Source organism: Sinohyriopsis cumingii, chromosome 8 (assembly GCF_028554795.1).
Source record: "Sinohyriopsis cumingii isolate HCF-2022 chromosome 8, ASM2855479v2, whole genome shotgun sequence".
Taxonomy (NCBI): Eukaryota; Metazoa; Mollusca; class Bivalvia; order Unionida; family Unionidae; genus Sinohyriopsis; species Sinohyriopsis cumingii.
In genome coordinates this window covers 123,339,917-123,365,854 of record NC_142968.1, presented here as the reverse complement: position 1 = coordinate 123,365,854, position 25,938 = coordinate 123,339,917, and the positions used below count along the sequence as shown (strand labels likewise).

The window sequence follows — 25,938 nt, the reverse complement described above, 5'->3', positions numbered from 1 at the left end:
ACAGGCTCGGCAACTCGGGACATTCAAACCAAATTTGGGATGATGGGCATCTCTATATACAGCACACCTAACTGCTGTCATATTTTACTCTTCAAAATCAGGGTCTATGTTGTTTAATGTGAACAGCACAGACCCAGGTCTGCTGTAATACACCAGGCCAGTAGATCAGTGCCTGTGCCCTCCTATGTGAATAGCACAACTCAGATGTTCTGTAGAATAAAGGGTCAATTGATCAGGGTCAATACTGTTTACTGTCAACAGCATTAACTGATTAAACAAACAGATGACTGACTTTTATTATCCTTTGTTGTGACCTTGAACTTGACAGCAGCAGTATGAATACAAGAAACTGCCATGATATATAACAGGTTAGAGTATCATTAAAATATCTTCAAATGTTGTACACATAGACAGAAAGAGGTCACTGATTTTCATCTTCCTTTGTTTTGACCTTAAAGGGGCATTGCTAGGGTAAGTATCTTCTGTGGTTCAGAAGTTTTACTCTGGACAATAACACATCACAGAATTATATTTTCCCTTATAGTACCTTTGAAATTGAGGTATGGGACATGGCTATTGTATGCAACACATTACTGAGTCCAGATGAATATATCAACAAGATTTCATTAAAATCTCTCAAACCATTAAGTGTTTATGGTATAGATAAACAATTTTACTGAACTGAGTGTTCAGCTGTCTTGAGCAGGGCATTTGAAAAGTGACAACTGTCTTGCTATCTGATTATGGCTGTGCTATAAATAAACACCAGGTAGTGAGGAGTAAAAAAGCAACTTTTCAAGGAGTCAACCACCCACCAAAGTTCAACTAGATTGGTCAGCAAAGAATAGTTATATTACTTTTATAACTAACTGCACCCCAAAATAATTATAAATGAGTGCCTTCTGAGCTCCACACACCAAGCAATTTATTTTCTTGCTGGAACAGTTCTAATGAAGCCATGATAAAGTTCCTGGTTAGAAAGTTTAGGATGATAGTAGTAACAAGCCATCTGTCCCCAGTGCTAGACATCACTATAAACTGCCACAATGCAGACATCGTAGTGATATGACTGAAAAATTGTTAAAGCTACGTTAAAAATACAAAACACATCACATGTCCTTACCGAAGGTTCTGCATTCTAAGTCCCTGATCCAGACCTGGGCAGTAGGTCAGGAATGTAGCCAGTGCAGTCTCAAAGAATAATCCAAATGTCAAATGATGATTCCTGAGAAAGAAAAACATAAAGCATATACTCCCATTTTTATTATACATTAGAAACTCAAACACTTCTGCACATGATCAAGACCCATGGGTTAGAAACCAAATCATGTACATATAATTTGTGTATTTCTGCTATGACAGAGTAAAGGACGATAAAGTTTTATGAATTTCAATACCATGGTTTAAGACTTTAGCAAGAGACATGGATAGTTATAGCGTGGGAGGGTACACAATATACCTAATAATAAACTTTCCCAATAAGCAAATCTTTACTACCTCGTCTACAAACAGAGACTTTATTTTATCAAATCTACCAGTGCACACTCCAACACCCTAACTTGTACAAATATGAATCTGAACCAAGTTTTTATTGTTCAAGCTTTTTCAAAAGATTCCATATATTATCTACATCTGAAAGAGATGTACAAGGCAGTCCTGAAATGATAATCAACAGGACACACAACTTTTAATGATTATAAAGGGTTTTATATTGCTCCAGATCACATGCTAGCACACAGTATCAGATAAATGTGTTTCATACAATTGTCACTTACTAAACTGATGCATTGTGAATCATTCAGGACACAAAAGAAAAAAAAGAGTGCGATGTCTTGAGGTACTAGTTATAATAAACATGAAGGAACAAGTAACAAAATGATCTGCAAAGATTTATTAATTATTTTACAATATGTCATTCAGATGAAACTGCTATCAAAATACCTGTATGAAATAAATACACATTTTATTCTCTGCAATTTTCTGAGTTAAAATTTAACCCTTCAATACCCCCACCCCATGTCAAAGGAGACATGCTGCTACCATCTGGTGCAGTGAACATTCTGTGAGGACTTAAGGTCTCTCTGTGAGCAGGCTGGGATAATTCTCTTGCCCAGAGTATTGCAGGTTCTGGAAGTAATCCCCTCCAAAGCTGTCCACTGGAGAAGGTTCATGACTTCAAAGAGATGGAGGATGCTGCCTTCTTGACAACTGAGGTATGCTATGCCTGAACTTGAACCTGAACCTGATACATCCTGTAGTGTTGGAAAAAAAAGCCTGCATTTTCTAAGTTGTTGATATATTCTTGGTCATCTCTTTGATAACAAAGCTTCCTCTTGAGTTTGTGAAAACTGGTCATGGTCAAGTAGTATTGTCTTCTTGAAGACAGTAGTCTTGTACTCAGAATAAAACCTTTGAACTGGTTTGGTGTTTTATGGCACATCACACGTAGGCTATTTAGTGCAGAGGTAACTGGAGTAAAATTCCTTGCACAATGGATACACCATTATTAGCTGACCTGGGATGATTCAATGGTAGGATTCAAACCTGCACCCTTTCAGACATGAGTCCTGAATGCTATCCATCACAACAATGTGCCTCCTTGCATAACAGAGTGTAATAAATGATTACATACTGCAGCTCTACTTTCACTAGTTACCTATTGCTAATGTAAACACTATCATGCAGAAAACAAGTTCAGATTAGACTGAACATGACCCCTATATAACTTAAGATTTGTTTTGCAATCGGTTTTCTTTAGACTGAAACGTCATACAATGTGGAGCCCATAAAATTTGAATATTGACCTTATAATTGGCACTATATGGACATATTGTGAAACCACTTATCTACCCACCCACCTTCCAATCTACCACAATATGGCATACCACAAAAGAAAAAGAACATTCTTTTCAATCACATCAGAACAGAGGTAATAAGCTGATAAAAATACAATGGATTAATGTTTTGTATCAAACAATTTAAATCAGTTTTTAAAACCTGCATGAAAAGATTTTATCATTGTCCTCCCATAGAAGACAAATTTTACTGGGTGAAGGTCACAGGCGTGAGTACCCTTTGTGTGACATTACATAGCTCATGGGTCAATAATTATGCTGGTTAACAATTATAAATGAGGCCTCACCTAATTCATATAGTCATTCGCTTTTACCATATATATGGTACAAACAATTGTGTCAGTCATGTACTAAGTGCAAATGTTCAACTAAAGCCAGTGAAATGTGACAAACGTGTGGTACGGAGTGGTACTATTAGAGATACATACAATCAGGTAGTTCTTCAATTTTATCATCAATTGAGCATTCAAAATAAACTTCAACCACAAAATTTAACCCAAGTCATTGAAGCATAAAATATAAGTCAGTGACCAGCATTTGTGATGAGGTGTAGCACTCCTCATTATTATATTCTCATTTTTGTCTCAATTAACTTTAAAGTGTAAGAATCGTGCAATATTTTACAATAATGAACACCTTGATATTGCAAGCACATGCAAGACACATGTGCTTAAAATAGTATAGTGTATTAGGAACTACTTTGTAAACAAACCATGTACACTCATGTAGTAAACGCTTTAGGTTTTATTTGATTAAATTTATTTGTGAATGAACTAAAGAAGCTGTTTCATTTATTAAAAGTATAGATAATAAAGTTAATTTGGATGAGTTCACCGAGACAGAAATTAAACTTTCAAACAAGCACATAAATGAACATGATATTCACAACGTCAACAACAAAATTGTGAGACGTGGTAATTGAAAATACCGTTTTGATAATTGAAACAGTTATTTAAGAGATATATTCATATCTTTTTAAAAATAGAATTTTTCAGACTTGGACCAGTGCTATCTAGGGTCCTTAAAAATATAACATAGAAAAGCATATTGAGGCCAAGGACTATCACATATCTATCAGTGACATGCCATTTTACAAGTCTCTCAAAATACTAGATTCGAGAAAAAAATGCAACTGAAGGTTTTGATAGGAAACTAAGAGCCTCAGAGCCAATAAGTCACGATGACAAATAAGTATTATTTCTGCTGCTGCTGGCTAAATGGACTGTTACATAACAACAGCTTTGCAATTTTCCGTGTAACTATGCTGATACAATTTTAGGCTGGCTATACACACACTGTATGATACAGTTCATAGCTGGGGTCCCTCCAAGAGCGAGATGCAAGTGACTTGGCATAAACATGTCTTCTTTAGCTGGTAATATGAATGGTAATAAATATACTTATATCTATGCATCCTGAATTTCCTAAAAATGTACTTTCTTAGTTCTCCAAATCTGAAAGACATTTCCTGCAAAACCAGAAACACAGAGAAACTACTAAAATTTCGAGTACATTTCCAACTGAAATTTGCACTGAATTGACCCAATAATCCAGTCCATCATAATCAGAAAAGCAGAACTGAGTTGATAAAAACAAAATTCATCTATTTCAGACCAAATGGAAAAGTTGTTGCAATGTACATTCATTCACAATATGACTCCAAATTTCAATTCTATGTAGAACAAAATGATAATTCCTTTTTAAACTACCATCAAGCATGTGACAAAGTTCAAAGGTCACTTTGTGGTACTATGTGCACATTAATATTGTTATTGTGTACTGATTAATCTATGGTTGAGTATTTATTTTTGAATACAGCATAAATTCAATTACTTTGTTTCTTGTAGTGCATTTTTTATAATTAAGCCTCAGGTAGAATAACAAAATGAGAATATAATAAAAATGTTACTGCATTTGTATGGGAAAATATGGACTGGTTTTCTCTGAATAATACTTCACTCCCAAAGGTTGTGCAGTATTATTCCGAAAAAACTCATTCATATTTTCCCAAACAAATGCAGTAACCTCTAAATATGTATCACCTCATAATTCTAGGTATAAAAAGCAAAAAGGCTCAGGTAAATGTGGAAATGTGCCCAAGAATGTGGCCTCTCAGCTCCTTCCCTTGAAGGTAGGTGCTATGCAACCATTCCAAACAGCTTCCAAGGATTTTGGGAAAGAACAGTGGACATTCAGTAAGGATGTATAAATGAATATACTTTTATACATGTGGACACTGATGCTGGGGTGATAAAATACTTTATAGAGGGGGAGCAAAGGAATGTTTCTTTCTCTTCTCACCAAGGTGCTAGAACAGATGTACAAGATCATCAATAGAATGATATGGATAAAGGGCAATCTTCTGGAACAAACAGCAATTCGAATCTGATTTAAGTGTAAACCCCACCAATTGTAACAGTCATAATAATTTACATATTAAATGTAGACACACCATCTTGCGTAATGTTGAATCCTGTAAATACTCCATGGGGAACCTTACTTACAAATGCAACTGTTTTACCTGTAGTACTGACCATTCAGACATAATTGGTCAAGTGGGCAGTCACTCATAAAAAACAACTGAAAATGACTGGATGGTTTTTAGGAATAGAACACAAAAGATAAAATTTGTGCTGTAGCAGGTTAGTTCTGCCATGCTTACTCACACAAAATCTGGAACCACTGAAACATCATGGAAAACAAGAAATATAAGGTATGTAATTTGGCATGTATAGAAAATTGTTTTAAAGTTTATGTTCACGATTCTAAACAGAAGTCTAATTTGTTCTTTGAGAATAGAATTTCATATTTTATTATAATGGTGTAGTCAGTAAGAGCCCCAATGCTTAATTATTATTTACAGTATAGTATTTTGAAGTTAACTGTAAACACACACATAAAATACTGTTTGCATTTTTGGAATTCAAGACATAGCAGTCATACAAATAGGGTAATTATAATTTTTAATTACATCATGATCAAATAATTTGTCATGCTGCTTGAAGAATGAATGGCCATAAGTATCTTAGTTTAGCAGTTGAATATTATTTCTTTAAATAAGGAAATAACAAAGCTTTCATATATGTAGATATGTTCAACAGTAAAGCTTGAATGTTTGATGATTGTATAGTACCAGCCTATCATGAAGTGCAGCTGTAACGATATTTCAATGCCATATTCATATTTTCTATATGTAAAAAGAATTTACCATGTTCTTTTTAAATTAAGTATCTGCTAGCTGTTCATGTATCTTTCCTTATCATATCTTTCCTTATCTGTCCATCCTTAGCATGTTCTTTTCTATTTCTAAATGACAGGAGAATATTCCATCCTTACAGGATGGAACACTGTGAGTTAGCTAGTATTCATATTAAAGTATTTAATATTCTTTTATTCCATTTTCAGGGTTTAGTTTAATTTAATGTAAGTTAACTTACTGCAATGTAATTTGTGATGTCAATAAAGTCAACATGGTGAATCCCTGAGTGTTTCCCTTGTATTTGTGGAATTAGTGCCTGAACCCAAGTATGTGGAAAAAGCGGAAAAACACATTCTGCTACAACTGTTCAATGCAAAGTCTTAAGCACAGAATATGAACACTTTCAAGTCCTAGATATGGATTTAATATATACTTACTTCATTCCCTGTTGGAATAGTGACAGTCTCCTGGTTTTACAGATGAGCAGATCAGTCCACTGCACAATCACAATGGAAACAAAGAAAGCTGTATGACAAGTGTATTCCAGCTTCTTTCTCTGGGCAAAAGTCTATTGAAGACAAAATAATCTATTTAAATAAAACGGAATATATTGCAACATTTTTTAACTCTAAGTGATGGCAATCACAAATTAACTAAAAGACTGAGGGAAAAAGAAACCTATGTCCGATAAAAATTTACAATCTGTGAAGACAGAATGTTTCATCAAAACCGATGTTTCCACTGTGCCTTTCCTGTCACAAAGGTCTGAGTTTATGAAGCATTAAATTGGGAAAGATTATAATTACTTCAGAACCTTTCAATAAGTCTGAAATTGAAACACGTCATTTTAAATACAGTCAAGAGTACCACCAGGCATTATACAGCACCACTCAAAGCATCACCGGGAAAAGATACTATAGTTGCTGTGGTCAAATGGGTAAATCTTTCCAGTTTTCTAAGAAAAAAATATATTTTAGATTAAAAATGACAACTACAGATCTTGAAAACATGTGTTCATTCTTCTGAGGAGGTAAATGAATTTCAATTTCAGAGTAGGATTTTGTAGCAGGCAGCAGCCCATGTAACAGAAACTCCAGTACAAGTTGCAGCCATCCTTACAAATCATGTGGCAATTTTTTGCAAGACATCATGGGTATGACATATTTTCTCATATGCAGTGTTTTGAATTTATATTGGGGCACATCTTAAAATATATAGTACTGGTCTTACCCACAATGCCTTGCAGAACACTGTATACAATTACCTGTAAAATATGGCATATTTATACAGAAATTTCCACATTTTCTGTTGTCTGTAACAAATCATTCTTTTGACACTGAAGTTCATTTAATGCTAAAAATAATGTGACCCTTCTGCACCTGAGCTAAGAGTACATTTTCTTAATTTGATGAGGTCGTTTTAACCAGAAAGTGTTAAGAAATGCCTTGTCTACAATTTAATTAAGACTTAAAAATGGACAGTCACTCCTTGTGAAAACAACATGCAAGGCTGCAGAGGTGAAGTAATGTACAAGATCTCAAAATTATAAGAGCAAAGTCACGTTATTTCTGTGAGATGCCATCTTGGGTAAATGGGGACACCTTTACTGAAATGTTCAAGTACCTAATATGTGTGGTAGATGTATAATCACTTCCACTTAACACACCACTAAAAACATGTAGATAGATAAAACTGTAAGGTTGTAAGAGGTTCAGAAATATATATAAGCACTCCACAAAGATATAATGATTTATATAATTTATCACTCAAATATCTGTAATTTTTAAACCTGAAAAACAATCAAGTGAAACTGTCTGTCTCATGGCTACAAGAAAGGTCACATTCTGAAACATTATACATCTGTCTTTAGTTTTTTCTGCACGATAAATATAAGAAAAAAAACAGTGTAGCTTAAACTATAAATAAAATAAAATTATATGCAAAACCAGGATAAAATGTCCTAGGCAAGTCTTTATACCACAATGCTGCACTGTAGTTTTTACTTGTGCTAGACTGTAGTATTCAACAACTCCGTCTGGTAGTTTGTAACCTTTATACAATTTAAAAATGAAAAACCTGAGGATACAAAAGTTGTAATTTCATTCATTTATAATTCCAAACCGAACGGTCATCAGGAGATCGTTGCATTTCATAACAAACAAGAGTTTTGATACAAACAATCATGTCCATATTTACATTGGCATGTCCATTTTGAAGAATTTGTACAATAAATTTGCAGTTCTTGAAGCTACTTGCTGTGCATGTTTTCTAATTTGAGGGCAAATTTTTCCCATTTCTGTTTTTTAAATTGGTATAGTTGGGGGTGGGGAAAGGGGGAAGAGGGGGAATATTAGAACTAGAAATAAAAAATACTGGATGCTGACAATGCAGTGTTCTCCTTCCATCTATGGGTAGTCCAAAGACCCCAAGCTACAAATTTAAGTAGGCCAAAACCAAAATTCCTGATTTATTCTCCACTGCTTCAGTAGACAGGACCATATGTATCCACACGGCACTTGTGTGGAGCTCAATTAGAATAGCATGCCAATCAATCTGAATTCAAGTAAAACACTGTTACCCATTCTTGTCCATAGGAGTCCTGCAGATCCTGAATCCCCATGGAATCCCACTGTTCACGGACACCAAAAATACGGTTTGGCCAGAAACCATTTTCTCCGAGGATGACAAAGTACACAAAGAAGCCAGCTGAGGCCTGCATCATACCAATCTGTCCATAGGCCATACTGATCAACCTATAAAAATACCCAAGTGGTAATGAAATTTTTTACATGCATAAAATTCTTAATCCCATTAATGATCAATGGGAAACAAAAATTCCTATCAACTGACAAGACCTAAATTAGGAAGATGACTTATGAGAATCCAACAGATGGTTCATACTGTTTTGAAGAGACAAAATCTAGGGACTTTTTGAGGATTATTTAAAAGCAGTAGAAGTATTTTGAAATAATAGAATCATGCACCTGAATCGGAAAGGACCGGGACAAATGAACACAACTCATGAAAATCTTGAATCACAAAAGTGCATGGCAACTTTCCACTCAATATTCCTAAATAAATATCTACTGTTTTTGTTCATAGTGTTATCAAACAACAGAATAAATTAATCTTGATGTTTTACCCGCTTTCTAAGATGTGACAGCAAATATGGCACCAGATCAAAGTTTATCAAATATGCAGTCTTTATTTGTCCACATGAATACTGTTGATCTATTTTTGCATCCAGAAAAATTTTCATTAAAACTAAAGCATTGTTGCCGCACGAGTTTTAACACCAGTGGCTATCATCCACCTTTAAACTCCACAGTATTTCTGCTTTTAAAACTTAGTTTCCAGTTAAGTATGCAGACAAAATGTTGCTTGCTGAAGCATATGTAGCCAATAAACTTTGCAGAAATAGCAGTGTTATTTGGTTTTTGTGGCTGAAATTCTAACATACAGAAACATGGAAATAATGATCTAGCACTGGTGCTACATAAAAAGGGAGCTTGTTCACTTTTGTAGTGTACAAGTCCACTAATAGACCCCACCACAGTTGAAAAATTGCCCCTGCTACTGACTGGTGCATAAACCATTCCATAAGGACAAGGCCCCATCAACATAGGTTGTACACCAGGAAATTTCTTTTGCCTGGAATATGGTGGACTTCATGATCTCATCCAAGACTGCCCACTGGAGGAGGTCCCAGTCTTGTACACAAAATGATGCATGTGTGCCTACTTGATGCCCATGGTATTCTACTAGTTACATGTTGTCTGTTGTGACCATAACAATGGCTCCAAATGAGACTGGCATACCCATGTTGGATTAAGAACAGTACCTGTGTTTCATGGTTGTTTATATGAAGGGTTGCTTCTTTCCAAGACCAAAGTCCTTGAAAAGATACCCATTCTGGCTGCAGGTAAGCAGCCACCCTCAATATTATTTGTCTGTTCAAACAGGAATAGGACACCTTTCAGGAGCCAATCCTGATTTAGTCACAAATTCAGAATGACAGAAACTGGATCCCAAGGAATCTGAGCCAATACCAGGTCCTTGTGTAATATCCAGTTTGCAAGAAGCAGGAATTGGGAAGAGTGCAAGTGAAATCTATCTATCCCTAGTGGAACCCGATATGCATCAGTCTTCAGAACTCCAAGTAGAGAGGTAAATGAAGGCCAATATTTTGGCCATAAGACCCACTATTTGGGACAAATTTGAGCTGGAAGAGGTCTTGAACTGGTGCTGCTTGTGCATCTGTTCAGGCTGACCCTGTATGAAGAACTTGTGATGAGATCCAAGTGGTCACTCAACTTGTGGATGCTTCTGGGTCAATTTTGACAGGCCTGGAATTATTGCCAGAGACAGATTGCTGGTCCCTCAGATCCTGTAAAACTACCATGGGGAAAAGACCCGATAAAAATGTCTTTCCAGCAAGACCTAAGATGTATCCAAGGTGGCATCCCTGCAGAGGTGAAGAAACTCCAAAGCGTGCACCACTTAAAATGGAGACTGATGCATTGAAATGGGAGGTGCACTTCTTAAAATAAAACACTTAAGTACCACTAAAGAATGATTCTTCCTTCAACAGACTGAAGGAGGCAGCTGAAAATAGATTGGCATAAGAAGCAGTCATCACTAGGGGTCAAGCCTTAAGCTCCAAGGCATACAAATCTTTGAATGGGAGATGAACCTGATCCCAGCCAATATCCCCACTTGGGATGCACCAGAATCCTGGGCATGGGTACCTTAAATTCAGCTGGGGAATGAACTTCACAGCTGCAGGCAGTTACCAGTTTTCAGATGGCAGTGAGAGACCTCCCCTTATGTTGCCTGGCAGACTCCCTGCTCATGGCAAGCTGCTGTGCAAGCTCCTGAACCATTACATAATGTGGGAGCAGCAGATCTGAACAATAGTGGACTCCAGAAAGCACCCCCCTTGCAAATTTTTAAAAGAATCATAGCATCCTCTGCCCCAAAAGGCTTTAGGCACAAGACTAGGGGAAGGAAATGTAAAACTTTGTTGACCAATACAACCATCTAGACTTCATGCTCTTCCAACACCTGACAAATAGAAATGAACAGGATACCTGGAAGGACCTGGTGCAACTGGTTCTCCTTGGAACTCCTTTGAGTCCACCAGGATGGAAAGGGCATTATGGTCCCAGACCTTCTTCTGAGGCAAGGCAGGACAGTTCTTCCCAGCAACAAATTATGGATTTTATTCCCATAACAGTTTATGCAGGGTAGTGGTGGCAGGGGTAGCTATCCCAGGCAAATGAAATCACTGATGCTTTTTCCAGTCTTGAAGATGTGGCAGTCAACTTTTTTCTTGGACATAGTTGGAGGTGATGATACTATCACAAGAGTCCAAGGAAAAAGATGACAATATTCCTCAAGTTGGCTACAAAAACGGAATCATTCTTGGATCATATTCAATTCCAGGCTTCCATTTACTAACTGCAGAAGGGAATATTTAGCTTGACTGCACTTGGCATCTAGTAAAGGAAAGCAATGCTGTAGTAACATATATATATATATATATATATATATATATATATATATATATATATATATAATTGTTATTATAAAATAGTGTTTATAAAATGTGTGAAATTTAATGGAGGTCATACTGGCACCATTTTTATTAGGACCAACATCATATAGAAGCGCTTTAGTGAAAATCATGTATTAACATGACCATCCCTTAAAGATCCCTTAAACAGAACTAGTGAAAAGCACCTGTTTTATTTAGGACCAACTAGATATGGCATAAAGTCTTGGATGTGTTCTCCACAGTCACAATTAAGGATGTGTCATGCTGTTGCCGATAAATAAATATATGGCGCAAAGTATGTCACAGCATCTAAGAAACACTGTAAATATGGGTCAAGTTTGAAATCAGCATGCAGGGAAGGGTTAATGAACAGGCAATTTACATCAGAGAAGAAAAAACAAAACAAATTGTTATCTTCCAGAAATTCAGGCCTCGGGTGCTTTGAGTGCCACATGAATCCAGTTGAGTAGGTCACTCAAGTAGGAGAAAAGGCAACTAACAAGGTAGTAGTCAAATTTTATTGGCCCAACATGGGTAGCAAACACATCACGATTCTGTCAACTGGCAATGTATGGGGATTCTGAACATAGCATGTGCTGCGATCATCAAAGACAAATCAACAAACCGAAATCAGACCCTAGTACAGAAACTTCCCTTGAGTACACCATGTGGGTGGGAAAATAGGGAATAGATAAGGTCAGCACCTGTTCAGTGTTATCTGAAGGTCAGCATCAACAAAAGAGAGATTTTAAATAGGTAATTACAGACCCACCATGTCATACTGGATTGATAAAACATACAGCAAATTTAAATGCATGTCAGTAAATAGCTTTTAATGCTCTTAAGGGAAAATTTATCAGTACACCAGTCATAAAGTTGCCAGAGGTGAATAAATCGTTTGTTTTGAGAAATGATATATCCAACATGGGATAAGGAGCAGTTTTGCTACATAAGCAAGAGGGGTTAAAGTTACCCACTACTTATACTAGTAGGAAATTGCTACCTCCGGGGCACAGACATGATTTTGGTAGTCCACAAAAAATGCTGAAAATTTGAAAGGAGGGTTTAGAGGCCTCCCCCAATAGGGTCTTGAGGGGCAGCGCCCCTGATCCGGTGGTCCAGGCAGCCTTTGGCCCCCACCCAAAAATGCATTTTACAATCATAAAAAAACTGCTCCTGGTGCAACTTAAGCTCATAATATATAACAAAATAGTCATTTGAAAAACTAACAAACTTACCAAAACTTTTCAACATGACTTGAATAATTTCACAGTATTTATTGTCACCTAATTTGTTCTCCAATACTACTTGTGCTTAAAGTTATTTCATGTGCATGTCAGTGTTCACATCGTAATTAAGTCACAATAATTTCACAATTTTTGCAGCAAAAATATTTTTTTCTTTTCATAACAAATCTGTAAAATAAACACCCAAGAACATCAACTATATGCAAATAATCCCATACATTCACTTGTCTTTTTCTCCAATGGACACAACTTGTTGATATGCCAGTCAGGCTCTTTTTGCGGCTTTGGCAAAGATTTCTTTAGCCTTCATTTTTGACTGACTTTTTTGGCTCAATTGTTTCTTTTCCTTCTCAATGAGAACCTTTTTCTTTTCAAGCTGGTGCTTGTACTGGTGACATGCAGTGCACATATTCTGACAGAGAGCTACATCTGTTCTCTCATGCAAGAAATCTTTCTTCTTATAGTAATTAATTGCACTTTTTCCAGTTTGAGCTTCAATTTTGTTCATATGCAGCTTCTTTTGTAGGTGCTGTTCCAAATGCTTCCAACTGTGATTACCGTAGAGCAGAGGTCACAAAATGCCAGTCTTCTAGCGTTCAGTTTTCTTATAAAGTGACCAACTAAATTTCTGTCGACTTTTCGCTCCAGCCATTCCAATTTCCATATGGTTTTTAAACCTTTATATAAACTTCTCGTGTCATGGTCTCTCTCAACAACTCGGGACACCATTTTTTGCAAGCACACTTCTTCTTTCATTGCCATCAGTTTCTATTACACAAAGATTCCTTGGATGAATTTAAACTTTTGACCAATCAGAATACTCTTTACAAGTCATGTGCAAACTACTATATGAAACGAATACGTTACAAGGGTCATTGTGGAATGGGACTGAACAGATCGTTTTTAATAAACCGGATCAGAGATGATATAAAAACAGACTATATCAAGAAAAATCGGATTCAAGACAGGAGAAAAGAGAAAAATCATGTCTGAGAGCAGAACAACTCTGTGATTGAAATAACTATTTGGCATTGGTGTGGGGAACAGGAAAATTTCACATGTACCACTTTGGAATGGAATTTGTCACTGAAACAGCATCTTATTTATCTGAACAAAGCAAAAGTCGCAGGCTCAAGATTGATATGTTGGACATTGACTTTACAGCCATTTTGTTTCTGGATCATCGCAATTTGAGGTCTGGAAAATGTAGGGCCAAATAATGGAACAGAGTGATTTCCAGATCTTTTTACCATGATATTCTGAAATTGTAAATAACAAGTTTCAGTACCTGTTATTCTTTTTACATTGTGATTTTCTAAAAGTGTTTCACTTTTGTTAAAGCAGGGATGTATTGTCATGGAAATGTGTGTAGTAAAATACTGAAGCATTATTTAAGAACAAAATGTACACGTTTTGTTGCTGCATACAGTGTTCTCTAAAATTGTTTTAGTAATAGCAGCAACTATTTCAAAATACTGAGTTCAGTTGAACAATTTCTGAACGATTTGCAAAGTGCCAGCTATGAGAACAATGATTACCTTGAGATCTCTGGGTGTGAGCTTCACCACAGCCAGGTTAATTATAGAACAAATTCTCATTGTTTTATCACACCGTTTTGCCTGGAAGCTGTCCACTTTACGGTATTGATATTCAGGGGACACTCACCAGTTATTATGTACTTTTGAGGGAGTGATGTATGTAAGGTGAAGTTGTTTGCATTTAAAACATACACAATGGAGAGAATGTTGGCATACCTCTATACTACATTAATGTAATGTGGATGATATTTCTTTGGATATTGTACTTTTGGAAATTGTACATGATTTAAGTATACTGCTAACTAAAATGACTGCTCCCTTGTGCTAAAAAATCAGCCTGAATTAGCCTAAAGTACACTATACATAGCAGCTATTAAAATAGGGAAAATGAATTTTGCCAGACTAGACAATACCAGCTTCTGAAAGTGCAATGAATGAATCACCAAATATATAAAATGTAAAAAAAAAAGTTATCAGCTCTTTTTTTATACAATTTACCTCTGAAGTTCAGGAAGTGAAAATGACCAAGTGGAGCTAGCACTCTTTTGAAAGGTGCACATCTGGAATAAGGCCAAGCTGTATAGTCTATAACCCATATTACACCCATCAATCATAAGCAACTGAACCAGTATGTATCTCAGCATAGATTGCTAGCGGTGAGACACACTAAAAGCACGGTTTTCTACCCTTACCAATACTCACTCTCCTGTAGATTTAAGGAAAGTTTGTTTTCTAACTGACACACTGGTTGTTGGATCATGTCAAGGAGTGAACGTTCTCCATTTTTGTTCTCCAACCATAAGGGTGAGTGTTACATTTGAATTTTATTTGATATGTGAAGCATATTCAGTTTTTAATGTTGTATCATGAAATGATGCCTTTACTACTACACGGATTTGAAATGTTGTGAACTTTTGAATTGTTACAAATTGCGATTAGGGGTTTAATTAGAATGTATCAATTTTAGTAGCATGTATCTATAGATTTTAATTCCGCACCTGTTATTATGACCAGTTTGGTTTTATTGTAGCTGTCTGTACCTGTCTGTACATATGTCTGTGTGCATGATGGATCCATAAAGGGTGGGTGTGGCCAATACAAGTGGGCCAACCCAATTTAGGAGAACTGCGTGCTCTCAGTGTGTATGTGTGTGTGGGAATATCAGGCTGTCTGTGTGTCTATAATGATATGGAGATGATGTAACCATCAAGGCCATACAAAGACGAAATCGCTAATTTGTTAACTTGTGTGCATGGTGGATCCATGAAGGGTGTGTGCGGCCAATACAAGTGTGGGCCAACCCAAGAATTCGGGAGAACTGTGTGGTTTGTCAAAGGACACATTTGCATGTTTTTACAAATACTTATGAATCATATGGCTTTACAAATGACCAAGTCATATGTTTTCTTTCAATTGACTGTCGTTTCAATTGAGTGCAATTGGGTCATTTTGATTGCATGAGATTATTTGAATCTCACTTTCATTACATGAAATTACATGAGATTAAGTGAATCTCACCTTCATCACAGATTATCCAAATCTTATTTTCATTTCACAAGATTATTTGAATTTCACTTTCATTACATGAAATTACATGAGATTAAGTGAATCTTACCTTCATCACAGATTATCCGAATCTTATTTTCATTCTATGAGATTATTTGAATCTCACTTTCATTACATGAAATTACATGAGATTAAGTGAATCTCACCTTCATCACAGGACATTATTTGAATCTTATTTTCATTTCATGCGATTATTTGAATCTCACTTTTATTACAAGACATTACAAGAGATTATTTGAATCTCACTTCTATTATGTGAGATCATACGACTCTTACCATCATACATTTGAATATATGAATCATTTTTTGTTTTCTTATTTGTGTATGTTTGGGTAGAGTTATTGAAGGAAACATATGTTTAGAGCGTGGAAGAATCACTGTATCTGTAGTGCATGTATTTTTATTAATTCGTACCATAAACTTCCATCTTTCATCACAATGTGTTGTGTTGTGATTGATCCAAGTACCCATTCAGGTCTATCCTTTTACAGTAGCGATAACAAGGTTTTTAAGATGGCTGCCACATTATATGTTAGATCAGCACCAGTTTCATTTAAAACAAGCCAGAGATGTCTTAGTGAAAACCCCATGTTCATATGGCCATCCATGCAGGAGGAGTATTTATTATATGCTCATTTTTTTCTCCGTTAACTTTGCATTATTAGAATCATTCAGCATTTTACGATACTGAACTTGCGCGCAACTTCATATTGCACTCATAAAGGAACTACTAACTAATGTAAACAAACAATAGATGCAGATGGCCAACACTTTTTGTAAACAAATCATCAACACTCACATAGTAGGCAGATTACATTTCGGTTGATTACATTTGTTTGTGAGTGAACTAAAGCAGATGTTTTGTGGACTGCCACATTCCAGCTGCTTTGCTACATTCCGCATTAACTTTTTAGACACAATGTTTCGGATTTAGGCAGAAGATGCCAGATTTCATAAAATTGCTGGGTACCTACAAATAACATGCAAGTGACAAGGCATAAACTGTCTTCTTTAGCTGGAAATAAGAATGGCAAAAAATATACTTACAGTTTTACATCCTTAATTTCCTTTCTTAGTTCTGCAAATCCGAATTACATGAGCCATGTCATGGGTTCTTAAGCTTGATTACACATTTTGAAATTGTACTGTAATTTTGACTATATTTCAACTGCAATTACATCCTCCTTACTACACTCAAAATGAAATAAACATTAAATTCCATAGCGACTTTTTGATAATTGTTGCAATTGAAAGACTTCATATTTTCCCCACATTATGATTTCAAATACTCAACGACAGAACAGAAACACACTTGCAGATGTCAACATGCTTCTCCCCCACTATTTCAATCCAATATATTTCATGTAGAATTTGCACAGATGAATACAGTCCATAATCATGAAATTTCATAGAATCGACAAAAGTACAAAAATCTATTCATTCCAGATCAAATGAAAAAGTTGTTGCAATGCGCATTCATTCACAATATGAATCTAAATTTCAAGTAGGCCAAAATGCCATTTTCTTTCCAAAGTTTTGTCTAGTGTGGGACTAAGTTCAAATTTATCTGGGTGGAGTTATGTGTGCATTAATAATGTTGTTGTTGTGTAATGATGAATCTGCACTAGTGTATTTAGTTTGGAATCCAGCATACATTCAGTTACTTTGTTTCTTGTAGCGTATTTTGTGTATATAATTAAGCCTTAGGTAGAATAAGAAAAATGAGCATATAATAAAAAGGTTACTGCATCTGTATGGACTCGTTTTGTCCGATGGATATATTACACGACCTTGGGAGTGCGTATATCCATCCAACAAAATGAGTTCCATCTGAAAAACTTGTTTATATTTTCCCATACAAATGCAGTAACCTATAAATACAAGATTTTCAAGATGGCCACTCTTATGGCCATATTGGCTTTCCAAATAGCACCATTTCCATTTATGGCCAACTAGACCATGGGATGAAAGTGTGTACAGTTTCATGACTATCCTTCAATACGTTTAGGCAGAGAAGTGATAACTTGTGCTAACTGACAGATGACTGATATCCAACCATCCCATTAACTTTCCTGGTCAATGACCAGTAGAGCTAAATGCAAAGTTACAGCCAGGTTTGAGATAAAAAGAAATGTCCCTTTGATTTCAAAACATGGGCCAACAGTATGATCACAATGGGTCAACCTTATAATAAAATAAGACATAATTTACAAGATAGATTCTCCTTCCTATTTCTAAGAAAAATCAAATAAATTAACTTCTTTACTGAAAGAGTCTCCAAGCTGATGCCTTAGACTATAATCTAACAGTACAGAAACAGTTAGTCTTCAATTTCATGCCCCTTCAGCAAAATATCTTTAAGTCTCTGCATAGTTTCAAAGTGATTTCTTGAGGGTGGAATAAGTTTTTTTTTTATTTGGTTCCATTATTTTAGAACCCAATTCTTCATTAGAAATTTCAAGTTGCAAATGACTGTTGTGGCTTGTTTTCAAATCAGTCATTTTTATTACCTTCATGGGCAAAGCTTGATAATGAGTAAAAAATTAGTTCATCACTGTTGTCATATTTATCTCTGAGCAAAACTCTACTGCCTTCAAAATGCAAATGGCAAAAGATCAGAATCACCTCTACATGTAGTACTGGAAGCACACTACTTGTGAAAATTGCCAGGAAGACAAGTTATCTTCCAGTAAAAAGTGTTAATAAAGCACATGTGGAAATAACATGATGTCACTTAAATTTGTCTCATATTTTCACTTAGGCTTTTACAATCTGGCACCATGCCAAACTTATTCTCAAAAAGATGCATTACAGGATGTAAACATTTCCAGATGATCCAAGTGCAAAAGAGGACAAAGAACAGCAAATGGAAAATATCAGTAGATCCATTATGTTCATTTTTATGACAACTGTTATTGAGTCATCCTGGCATTTAATGGCTGGCACATCTATCAGATCAAAGGTAAAATAAACCTTGTTCATTGGCATATTCAATCTCATTTATTGAACTTGGTGTCTATTTTGTGCAAATACCACAATGGGCATACTGACTAAAACAATAAGGAGTCTTTTAGTGAAAAACCCTACATCAACACAACCATATGTTTGTGTAAAGTAGTGATAAGAGTTTTCAAAACTAACTACTATATTAATTACTGATCAGTACTACTTTGTTTTACTTAGGACCAACTAGACATCACAACAAGTCTGCTGGTAAAAAACCCTATGTCAATATGACTACTGATTAAGGGTTAGTGGCAATAACAAGATTTTCAAAATGGCTACAATGAATGTCAACTTGGCACCATTTTCCTCTGGGACCAACCAGACCTTTGGGAAAACATGCTGTAAAGATTAGTGGCAATTCTCAGTGGTTTAGAAACAGTGATAAAAACATGCGCTAAAAGATGCAGAATGCAAAACCAGTGAATAAGCTCTGATGATCTGTGAATGGCAGGGCTACAAATATCCACTGGTTTTGTCATTTAAGATATATTTTTGTTGGTCCAATGGTTCAATACAATGCAAATTTAAAAAAAGGACAAATTTCCTCATGTCAAGGATGAACATTAGATCAACAACTAAAACGAAATACAACAAAGCCTTATCAGACATGTACATAGAAATATAACAAGTCACAATGACCTCTCATTCACAAGCTTGTCCTTGATGGGATCACGAGGCATTCTCTTCATGATGTCCGTCTCTGCACTCTCATAAGCCAGGGAGATGGCAGGTACCATGTCAGTTCCCAAGTCAATGCACAAAATAGTGATAACTCCCAATGGGAGTGGCATATCAAAAAGGATGAAAGTCAAGAAAGGACTGATCTCAGGAATGTTGGAAGTCAGGGTGTAGGCAATGGATTTCTTCAAGTTGTCAAAGATCAAACGGCCTGGGGAAAAATAAAATCTAAACAATAAAAAATCTCAACAAAATCATCATGATCAAAATTTCTTAACAGAGATGTGGACAGAAAACAACAACAAAAAAAACATGCATGCATATGTATGTATACGGTTGAATGGTAAATCAGCACAATGCTGGCTATACTGTGCAAAGTTCAGGTAAAAATGTCCCCCAAGACCTCAAAGCACAAAGAAAAAGGACAAAATAAACCAGAATTTTATCAACACTCTTTATTAGCACAAATCCCTCATTTCAGTAACATATCAATGTCGGCCATATTGCATGCATCACAATTTCATGCTAACTGTTCCTTTCTCATACTCTTTTCATGATTTTATATAGGATAATATGCACATAGCATGCCAAAAAGATAATATGCAGACAGCATGCCAAAAGGATAATATGCAGACAGCATGCCAAAAGGATAATATGCACACATCATGTCAAAAGGATAATATGCAGACAGCATGTCAAAAGGATAATATGTAGACAGCATGCCAAAAGGATAATATGCAGACAGCATGCCAAAAGGATAATATGTAGACAGCATGCCAAATGAAAATTATGCACATAGCATGCCAAAAGGATATTATGCACACAGCATACCAAAAGGATAATATGCAGACAGCATGCCAAAAGGATAATATGCAGACAGCATGCCAAAAGGATAATATGCAGACAGCATGCCAATAGGATAATATGCAGACAGCATGCCAAAAGAATAATATGCACATAGCATGCCAAAAGGATATTATGCACACAGCATACCAAAAGGATAATATGCACACAGCATGCCTACATGGTCATATCTAAAGGCATCATATTAACCTAGGCCAATAAGTTAAGAAATATATGTCAAGCATAACTTTTTCATATGGGTAATAGGAGTGAGATATATAAAATCATTTAATGATAAGAGCATGAACAGTAAAGTCTTAAACACAGAAACAAAGTGAAATGTGAAATATGGGTCACAATGATCTATTTGTAAGATGAGGCTGAAGTCCTCATCAAGCTGCATTCTCTTGTCATATTTCATAATACCAGGTACAGCAGTATTAAACAGTGGATAAAATATTGTGGTCATGTTCTTGTTTTGTTGATAATAATGTTCATAATAAGCTAATGGTTGCCAGTATAGCTGGTCAAGGAAGAATCTCATCAAAAGCCTGGTTAACAACCACCTACCCACAGAAGTTACTGGCAAGCTTTCTCACATACCCACATTGGATTAGTTCGAAACTCGAACCCACGTAAACAGGTGAGATAGCTGTGATTGGTAACGGTTGGCACTTTAGACCACTTGACCCCCCCCATGTGGTCATTTGTGTTCTTGTAATGGTGTGGCACTATGAGTCAGATGGCATAAAGATCAAAAGAAAGGTAGTGATGCAAGAAATATGGGTCACAGTGACCAACTTTTGTGATGAAGGTGTACTACTAATTAAGATGCATCCCCTCACTAAGTTTCATGAATCTAGGTATAACAGCTTATTTAAAGGGCACTGAGCCCTATTTGGTCAGAAGCTAAAAGTGAGAAAGTCATTAAAATGTGACAATGTAGGTCACAGTGGTATTCTTTTTTGGATAGTGTATGGAAAAGAGATTGAAACAATGATCTTATTTAACAATTCTAGCATGAACAGAGCAAACAGGGTTCCCATGCTTTTTTGAAACAAAAATATCTAGTTTTTTTTGGGGGGGGATATATTTTTTTCCGAGGATCATTTATGACTCTTACTGAACAAAATAAATACTGATTTAGAAAAAAAAGTGCATTTGTAAAATCTAAAGCAATCTTATTTTGAGATTCTTCCATAATATCCAAATTCAAATGACCATGTCTCAAAACTCAGTATCACTACAAACAAGCATAATTCTTGAAAATCATATACATTTGCATGTATCTCATTTTAATATAAATAACAAAAATATTAGCTACACTCTGTTTACTTCATATGCCAGTATAAAGAAAGTCTTTTAGGGAAGGATCATTTTGAATTTGGACAAAAAGCCCTTAAAAATTATGTACCATGTATACTCAATTATGTACTGAAAATTTTATTATTGCGGAGTAGGGGTAGTCTTATAAGCACAATAACAAAAATGTTTGATAAATCTAGGAGTAACTTTGCAAACTAGAGATGCTTGCAGTAAACAAAATACTAATTCAAATATTGTTACGTTTTCAAGCCCATGAGTTTAGTGTCAGATTCAATCAGAATATAAATAAACAGCTTTTGTTCACAAAATTGCTTTTAGTGTCTTTGCTGTAATCTAATTCCATCCTGGCTCATCCTCTTACATCCTCAGATCATGTTCCTCACTTATTATATTTTTTTAACAAGCTGTTTTGATAACTGACAATACATACTGGTAATGATATGCACATTTTGTGCTTGAAGTACTAAATTCCACACATACCAGAGGTCTGAGATTCTGTGATTCATTTGCCAAGATATACTGGGAGTTGCATGGTCTAGTGTGAAACACTAAACAACTCTTTCCAATACTTGACTTCTAATGAAACAAATTATATTTTCTATGAAATTTATTTTGATGTTTCTTTTGCACTGTAAATACAGATTTTAACAGTGACAGTATTCTAATCTGTTGACTTGTCTGTTTGCTATGAACACAACAACTACTGACGATTTTAATGACAGAACTAATTTTGATTTACATTATACACAAACCTTTATAATATTAATTTTTTAATCTGCTTGAAAGGGACATCGTGAAAGAAATTCCAACAAAAAAATAGAATGAGGAATTGGGGTTTAGAAACTATAAGACTTTAAAAATATTCCCCCAAATATTCATTTGAATAATTCCTGAAATACTTAGCAAGGCTTGAGAGTGATATTCACTGCAAAGGCAAGATGGGGAGGTGAATTTTACTACTGACAACTATGCTCAATACAGTGTTACTAGTGCAAACTTCCAGTAACAACAATGATTTATAACAATAACACTCAGCATAATCATGTATCACAGATGTATTAATACAATATGACACAAGACCAGTCTTCATACCTTCTACATTAAAAAAGTATACCAATATGGAACAGACTAAGAGGTAACAAATCTACTAGATGCCTAATCAATTGGATTAACTGTATAAAAATATTTAGGGCAAGCACATATATGATCCATTCCTTCCATTATAATATTCTACTAATGGAAGGCACTGACTGAAGAAAATGTGCCTCATTCTTTCTACCCTTTGAATTAAATGCAGCTAATCATAGGTAGATTGCTTCTGTTTTGAATTCATTAGCACACTGAGAGAAACTAGCTCCTTTTCATACATATCGGCTTTCCTTTTGATTAGAACATGATCTCAGATCACCCAATCTTATGCAGACTCAACAACCCCTACACCTTTATGAACAGGCTTAATAAAATGAACCTCAAATTATAGGCTTATGGAAGTTTCCTATGTAGCCTGGATTTTCACAGACTGTGGTTGGTCAGGAAAGTGAACAACAAACAGTGGGTACCTCACACACTTTAATCTACATTGTTCATGCAAAATTTCCATGCCATTTTGCTTTTATTTCAAAGCATCATCTGGAAAGGTTATAAAACGAAACAATATGTAAAAGGTCAAGACATCTTTCAAAAAGCAGGAAAGATAACAACTAAATGTACTGCACATTATGTTCTGTTGACCACCCATAATAGGAAAGAGAATTCCACACTCCATATGAATAAAAAGATACAAACATTATGTAGTCTAGTCAATGGGATCAGAATGGAAATTCTGAATTTGAACTGTTGGTCAAGGGTGAAGTCATTACAGTTTAGCACCTGATGTCTCAAATGTCAAAATTTGGCATTTGTTAATGTTATAAAATTACTGCAATTTCTTCCATGTGATTCCCATTAACATTTAAAGTGATAATGCTGTTATCCTTTTTACACATCTGTAAATTCTGGGGACTACTTCTGGGCCTCAATCAGTCCATAAAAATAACATGGACCTCCACTTGTCTGTGACGTCAAATTAAAAATTACAACCCCAGATAAAATCACCAATTAGAAGTTCAAACACTGCAATAGCATCATCCTTCCTGTACTGCAACACTGAAATATGTTGCCAAACAAAGCCTATAACAGATTTTACAAGCACTCTCTTACAATATTTTTCATGTTTGGATTGACAATGTGTCATTCAGATAATATTCTATGTCATGGTACTTTGAACTTTATTTACTTTGTGAGTGATAAGGTAAAATGGAAACTTTAATAAATACACAATCATACTCATTTAATCCATTAGTAATTACATTGTAATTCTGAAATACTGTTGATTTGTTTGTTTTCATAGGTATCATTTCTCATGGTATTGTGAAAAATTATGTTTTAGTCTGCGAATGTGAGCTTATTCCAATTGATTTTGAAATTTTGTATGGTACGCACCTTCTTCAACACCAGTCACAATGGAAGCAAAGTTGTCGTCCAACAGAATCATATCAGCTGCCTGCTTGCTCACATCACTACCAGCAATACCCATAGCAACACCTATAGAATTACAGAAATACTATCAAGGGTTAAAACTGTGCATGAATTTAGACACTGCATATACCTTATGTACCTTTAAAGAATTCATTGCTAATGACAAAAAGTGTGTTGCCTTTAGAAAGTTTAATCTTACTCATTATCTTTTGAAGTAGCCAATGCAAAATAGAAGTTCATGGATAAGCAAATGCTAATGTATAACAAAAACTGTTGGGATTTTGAAAATGTATATGGCTCAGCTAGGAAAATGGATAATAAAGGACAATGAAAATGTTCCATCTAGCCTTTTCAATACATCAGTGATACAGTCTACACCACAAAATGTGTCAATAACTTTTTAAATACTTGTTTACTAAAATACAGAAGAAAAATTCCTAAAGGCCAAAAATGTAATCTTGTGAAAAGCAGAATTAGTAAATCCAAAATATGTTCAGCTCTTAGATTCAATGTACAGAAGCAAGTTTGTTTAATAATATTTTTTATATGTGAAAAATAATAAAAAGTTCTGATTTGTGCCTGAGATATGAAATAAATTGTTTTGCTCCTGTGTATAAAGAAATACAGCACTTTATATCGTTACAGGTATGTCATATTGGATTCTATTGCATCTTTATCTATCTGGGAAAAAAGTCACACCAATATCAGCCTTCTTTAGGGCAGGCGAGTCATTAACACCATCTCCAGTTACAGCCACAATTGCCCCCTGTCGCTGGCAACCCTCCACAATGATCAATTTCTGCTGAGGTGAAGTTCTGGCAAACACAATTTCTGAGTGGTTTCTCAAGAATTCATCAATCTGAGCTGGGGTCATGTCTCTCAAGTCACTTCCATGGAGTACAGCAGCTTTAGCATCTCTGAAATTGCAATTTAGTTTATTACAAATAGAGCTGGGTATCATAAGCCATGCTGTATCACAACACGAACAACATACATTAACTGTACAGGAGTCCTCAAAGGGACTGATGCTCAACTGTTTGAGAAAGAACTAGACTAGATCATTTCCTTCTATTATTTGCTAATTGGTGAAACCATCTGTCAGATGCCATATTGAATGCACTACTGTTATAATTTTCAATTATATCCAACTAGACGTTGTATGAAGTTTATTGCTGAAAACCCCATGTTGATACAACTACCACTGAAATGGAGAAGCAAATTTTTTTTTAAAGATGACCATAATGATTGCTTTTTTTAAAAAATGAATGTTAGATGGTCATCGTTTTCTTTCTGGACAAACAAACCACTTCAAGAAGGCTTCTGGTGAAAACCCAATGTTGAAATGACTTTCCAACTAAAAATATAGTTTTCAAGATGGCTGTTATGGTGATCATATTGAAAATCACTGGAACCATTTTCGTGCAAGGTCAACAAGACATCATAATTTTTCTTCTGGTGAAAACCCCTTGTCAATATTAGTGATTAAAAAGATTTTCAAGATGGCTATCATGGCAGCCATATTGAAAGTCAGACGATCAACTACATACAGGAACAATTTTTATTTACAGCCATCCAGACATCTTAAGAAATCTTTTAGTGAAAATCC

The 25,938-nt window shown here is 35.4% G+C and overlaps 1 protein-coding gene across 4 annotated transcripts in view; it reads right to left on the bottom strand.

Annotated features, from left to right (window-relative positions):
* The window catches only part of LOC149794559 (sodium/potassium-transporting ATPase subunit alpha-like), a 107,878-nt gene that overhangs the window by 7,076 nt on the left and 74,864 nt on the right, over positions 1-25,938 (bottom strand). For all 4 annotated transcript variants that reach the window (XM_089968832.1, XM_089968830.1, XM_089968831.1 and 1 more), the window contains 6 exons: positions 25,032-25,249; positions 24,297-24,398; positions 19,608-19,857; positions 8,633-8,807; positions 6,492-6,622; positions 1,124-1,225 (listed from right to left, as the gene is read on the bottom strand). In XM_089968832.1, coding sequence (XP_089824958.1) covers positions 1,124-1,225; positions 6,492-6,622; positions 8,633-8,807; positions 19,608-19,857; positions 24,297-24,398; positions 25,032-25,249 — 978 coding nt within the window. The remainder of the gene's footprint in view (positions 1-1,123; positions 1,226-6,491; positions 6,623-8,632; positions 8,808-19,607; positions 19,858-24,296; positions 24,399-25,031; positions 25,250-25,938) is intronic.